General features: G+C 45.5%; 1 protein-coding gene across 1 annotated transcript in view; it reads left to right on the top strand.

Annotated features, from left to right (window-relative positions):
- PTPN21 (protein tyrosine phosphatase non-receptor type 21) overlaps positions 1-5155 on the top strand; it is a 90215-nt gene that overhangs the window by 69949 nt on the left and 15111 nt on the right. The window contains exons 11-12 of the mRNA XM_017524633.2: positions 106-166; positions 813-897. Coding sequence (XP_017380122.1) covers positions 106-166; positions 813-897 — 146 coding nt within the window. The remainder of the gene's footprint in view (positions 1-105; positions 167-812; positions 898-5155) is intronic.

Genomic DNA, 5155 nt, shown 5'->3' with positions numbered 1-5155 from the left:
TTTTTTGCCTTAGAATATTTATTATTTTATGTTCCTATATCTTGTTTTGGTGGAGTTTAAGAGAGAGTGTGTATGTGCTCTTCTCAGAGACATCCTATTTTATAGGCCAACTCAGACTGTCACAATGAACCCAATCAGGAGGAGGTCTTCTTCAAGGATGTCTCTGGTAAGAAAAAAGGAAAATATGATTGTTTTTATATTTTAGTGATGTTTTCCTTAACAAAATATGCTTTCGATAGTGTTAAGTTTGAGTTTGAACCATACAAGTGTACTGATATTTCATCATTTTTAACCAAAGAAATGGTGATTTTTTTTTTTTTTACCATAGGTCCAACCTAATATTTATATTATACATATTTGAATATTAGGTCTGACCTTAATATTAAGAACTTGGACTACTGGCCAAGAGTAATCATAAGTTGGTATATATTTCAGATATTAGATGACTTTAATTACATTGACTGTAATACATATAAGCTGCTTATGTTCAGATGTTTACAGAAGGAAATGTATGTCTGTCTGTTCCTTCTTGCTCTTAGCTTGTTGAATGCAGATTTTCTTGTGCTACCTAATGTCCTTGGTATCAATCATAGGGCTTGGCATTGCCATTTAAATATAAAATGCTAGATACAGTAAGAAATATAAAATGCTAGATACGGTAAGAACTACTGTGTCTTCATGTTTATTTTCCACATATATTTAATTCTTGTAGAAGTTTTTTTTTTTAACAGAAAGAATCCAGTGGATAATAACTTTACCTGTGTTATGTAAGCGATGTGTTTTAACCCTGTGTCCAACTCTCCATTTCTTAGCCTAAACCCCAGCCCTACGTGATGCCTCCCCCTCCGCAGCTACACTATAATGGACATTACACAGAACCATATGCTTCTTCCCAAGGTAAAGTGCACTGTTTCTGCCATACCTTACATAGTTATTACTATGGATAAATCTGTGAATGCTTGGAGATTGTGAAGTCTGGATAGTTTTTGACTGAAGTTGCACCCCAAATTGCTAACATGATAATAGCTATCCTGGATTCATAAAAGAAGCCAATATAATCAGGTTTTTTTCTTGGAGACAGAGTCTCACTCTGTTACTCAGGCTAGAGTGCAGAGACATATCTGAGCTCACTGCAACATCCACCTCCCAGATTCAAGGGATTCTTGTGCCTCACCCTCCCAAGTAGCTGGTACTATAGATGCACCACTATGTCTGGCTAATTTTTGTATTTTTAGTAGAGACAAGGTTTCACCATGTTGGCCAGACTGGTCTCGAACTCCTGAGCTCAGGTGATCTGCGACCCCCTAGGCCTCCCAAAGTGCTGGGATTACAGGTTGAGCCACTACGTATATTCAGGTTCTTTAGTATATGTCAAAAACTGCAGTAGCAAATTTTGATGCTCCACTGATCTCAAGTTTGTACAATGGGGAACTATCAAGCTGGTTCCTGTATCCTTTTACCTCCACCCTAGTAGTCTTTAAGTGCTTCCTTGCTATCTAGCAAAGAATTCCCAGGGTTACTTTTCTTCCCCTGCCAAAGGCTTTCCTATTGTAAAAGTTAAACACGTGACTACTGCAGTTTTCACTGAGAAGCATAAGGAATTTTATTTATAACAAATCCCAAAGCTGAAGTTTAAGCAGTCAATTAACATTTACTCTATAATTTTTCTTTATGGGGCTATACCAAATGCTAAGGAGGTTTATGCAGATGAGTACTTTCACATCTTAAGAAGCTTATCTTCAGCCTGGACAACAGGGCCAGACCCTGTCTCTACCAAAAAAAAAAAAAAAAATGGGTGTGGTTATATGTGCCTGTAGTCCCAGCTACTTAGGAGGCCAAGGTGGGAGGATTGCCCGAGCCCAAGGTAGGGGTGGAGGTTGCAGTGAGCCAAGAACGTGCTACCACGCTCCCTCCTAGATGACAGAGGGAGACTATCTAAAAAGAAAAAGAAAAAAAAAAGTAGAATCTGATAGCTGAAGATAAGACAAGTGCACAAATAACTTTGTCTTTCTCCCCCGACACTTTTTTTTTTGTGGAGAATGGGGTCTTGCTATATTGCTCAGGCTGGTCTCAATCTCCTGGGCTCAAGCTGCCTTTCTAAGTGCTGGGATTATAGGCTTCGGCCACCATTCCTGGCAAAAATAACTTGGAATATGATAGCTTTTCTGAGACAGCATGTGCAGTTACCATGCTCTTCAATGGAAAAGAGACTCGTCACATTGGGGACAAGATCCACTTTCTGGATCTGAAAAGATGGGGTGGATTTCAGCAGGTAGAAAGCCAGGGACTTGACCGGGGTTGCTGTTCCTGCTTGTGGGGATAGCGAGTGCCATGCCCAGAAGGAAGCAGTGGGTGTTTGGAGAGTAGAGTGGTCCAAGTTCCCTCTCAGGTAAGGAACTGGTAGGGAGTGATGCATGAAGGGACCAGAAGGTGGGAGGTGACCGTATTGTTTGTGTCGGCCCTGGTGTAAAGATGAGGATTTTCTTACAGTGAGGTGAGTAGTAGGGAGCAGGGCTTTGGGTGTAGAGCCCGAGAGTGTCCCCCTCATCATGTTCTTGTATTCCCCCCATCCTCCTTGTGCCCTGCCCTTGTCTGGTACTTGCAGTCCTGGCCCCACCTACTTGTGGGACCTGGCTGTCCTCTGCATTGTTAGTCTCACTCCGCCACTCATTCTCTTCCCTCTGTCTATAAGCAGCTTAATATTGTTTGATCTCCTCACTTTAAATGATGGTTTGAGTGATTTTCTTTCCTTTCTCACTGACTTCTCTGTTTGCTGCTTCCGCTTGTTGGTTATGCACTCACTTCTCTGCCTTTGCCATTCTGTGAAAGCCGCCCTCTCCGAGGCTCCCGGCACCCCCACATCCCTCGTCATCAATCCTGGGCTCCAGCCCCACCTTTCCAACTGTCTGAGATAGGTTGTTGTGACGGGGGAGCACCTGTATGGAAAGCACAGATGGAGTTTTGCTCTTACTGCCCAGGCTGGAGTGCAGTGGCGTAATCTTGACTCACGGCACCCTCTGCCTCCCGGGTTCAAGTGATTATCCTGCCTCAGCCTCCCAAGTAGCTGGGATTACAGGCATGCGCCACCACACCTAGCTAATTTTGTATTTTTTAGTAGAGATGGGGTTTCACCATGTTGGTCAGGCTGGTCTTGAACTCCCGACCTCAGGTGATTTGCCCACCTCAGCCTCCCAAAGTGCTGGGATTTTAGCCATCAGCCACCATGCCCTGCCACAAGATCATTCTTTTGCCTAGTGTTTGAGACTCCTTACAGTATTCCCTGAGCCTGCTCTTCCAACTTTACTTCCCAAGTTATTTTACTCCTCTGTAGCTATCTGACACTCCAGCCACCCCAGCTTGCCCCGGGGTGCTCCCTGGCTTTGCCAGTGCTACTCTGCCCCCACCCCCCAGGTGCCCTTACCCGATGCACTTTTCCATTCACATGCTGCCATCCAGACCGGATAGGCAGGGTTATGCTGTGCTGATAAAACATTCCATTCCAAACTCTCAGGGAGGTGGTAGTAAGGGTCACCTGTCCGTCGCACACTGCACTAGCAGGAGGGCTCTGCCCCATGGGTCTGCTTTAGGGGCCTGAGCTGGAGAGCCTCTTCTCTGTGGAATGCTGTTGGTCAGGGTTGCAGTGGAAGAGAGCCTAGAAGCTGGCTTTGAACCCTCTGTGCACTTTCCTTTGACCATTACTAGTCGCATTGCTGTGTCTGATATCAAGGGGTGAGGAGACGTGATCCTGTGTGCTCTGAGAGGTCGAGAGACCTCACTTCTGATGGAAGCTGCACATGCCTACCCTACCCACTTGCCCCTCAAGTCCACTTGACTGGCATATCTTCTGTGAGGTGGTTCTCGGTTCTCTCTTTTTTGTCCCCATCAACACAACCCAGGCTGGAAATGACCATTCCTTCCTATAGACTCCTGTTCTTTATCTTTTCTCCCTTCCTTGAATTACGGTGATTTCATGTATACCTTTACCCTTTTCCTGCCTGTATTCCAACCACCATTTCCCCCTTCTGTTCTCAGTATTGCCTTTTCCACCTATCAGTCTTATAGATGACTGGCTGGTCGGTCTGTGGGGGTGCAGAAGCAAGAAGACTAGGTGGATATGGAGCTAGTTCAGACAAGCTGGGGTCGGGGCCCAAGCTGTGACAGCAGTGAGAAAAGGGGGATTACAGAGGTGGAGCCATGACAGAGCTACAGACGAGGAAAGCACAGTGACAAGGAAGTGCTGTGTGTCAGCAGAAGAAGAAATACCATGGATGTTTGAGTGCTGTTTCCTCACAGCCGTGTGTGCCACCAGAATAAAGTATACCCCCTGGATTGTGGCATATCACCTAAGTATCACCGTGATCACTTAAACCATCATGGAGCTTGTGAAGCACAAAAAGAATGCCTTTCAGAGAAAATTGTTATTTGAAGGACTTGGCTCTGAGTTTCTAGTGTTAGAAAGCACTCTCAGTAACAGATGGCAAGTGAACTACAAATTGGAAGAAACATGGCCCCGTCATCCTTGGGTAGGGACACATGCAGAGCTACTGTAAGATGAGGTTAAACTGATTGTGTTAGCCGTAGGTCTGGATCTTCTGAAACATGGGGGCCAGGGCAGGGGGCAGCTGCAGCTGTTTTAGTGTGTCTCCTCCTGGCTTCTGGACACTTTATGCGCTGTGTGGCTGCTGGTGACACAGTGCTGCTGTGTTGGACCAGAGACGCTCAGATCCTGCTATACCATTACCCTTTACAGTCGAAGCCCTCATGTTCATTTGGGAAGAACAAACAAGCCAAAAATCCCAGTTAAGGAAATGCTTACAGACAGCCGGTGCTTGAGCTGACTCAGCAGCAGCCAAGGCCACATCCCTACCCAGGGAAGGAAGAAGGCAAGGTCCCTGGCTCAGTGCCTTGAATGGTATCTCTGCCTCCCACTTCCCCAGAGTTCCAAAAAGTCTGCTAGTCTGGGTGTGTGTGTGTGTGTGTGTGTGTGTGTGTAAAACACAGGGTCTCACTTTGTCACCCAATGAATGCCACCCTTTAAGCAGGCAGAACCATCCCCATCCTATAGAGGAGGAAGCCGAAGCTGCCAGGGTCACTCAGTGCGTGTGGCCAAAGCTAGGTCATTTTAGCATGGATTTTTTTTTTTTTTTTTTTTTTT

The sequence above is a fragment of the Cebus imitator genome, unplaced genomic scaffold (genome assembly GCF_001604975.1).
Source record: "Cebus imitator isolate Cc_AM_T3 unplaced genomic scaffold, Cebus_imitator-1.0 Scaffold34, whole genome shotgun sequence".
NCBI lineage: Eukaryota > Metazoa > Chordata > Mammalia > Primates > Cebidae > Cebus > Cebus imitator.
The sequence above is the reverse complement of the archived record's forward strand: the minus strand, read 5'-3'. Positions and strand labels throughout refer to the sequence as shown.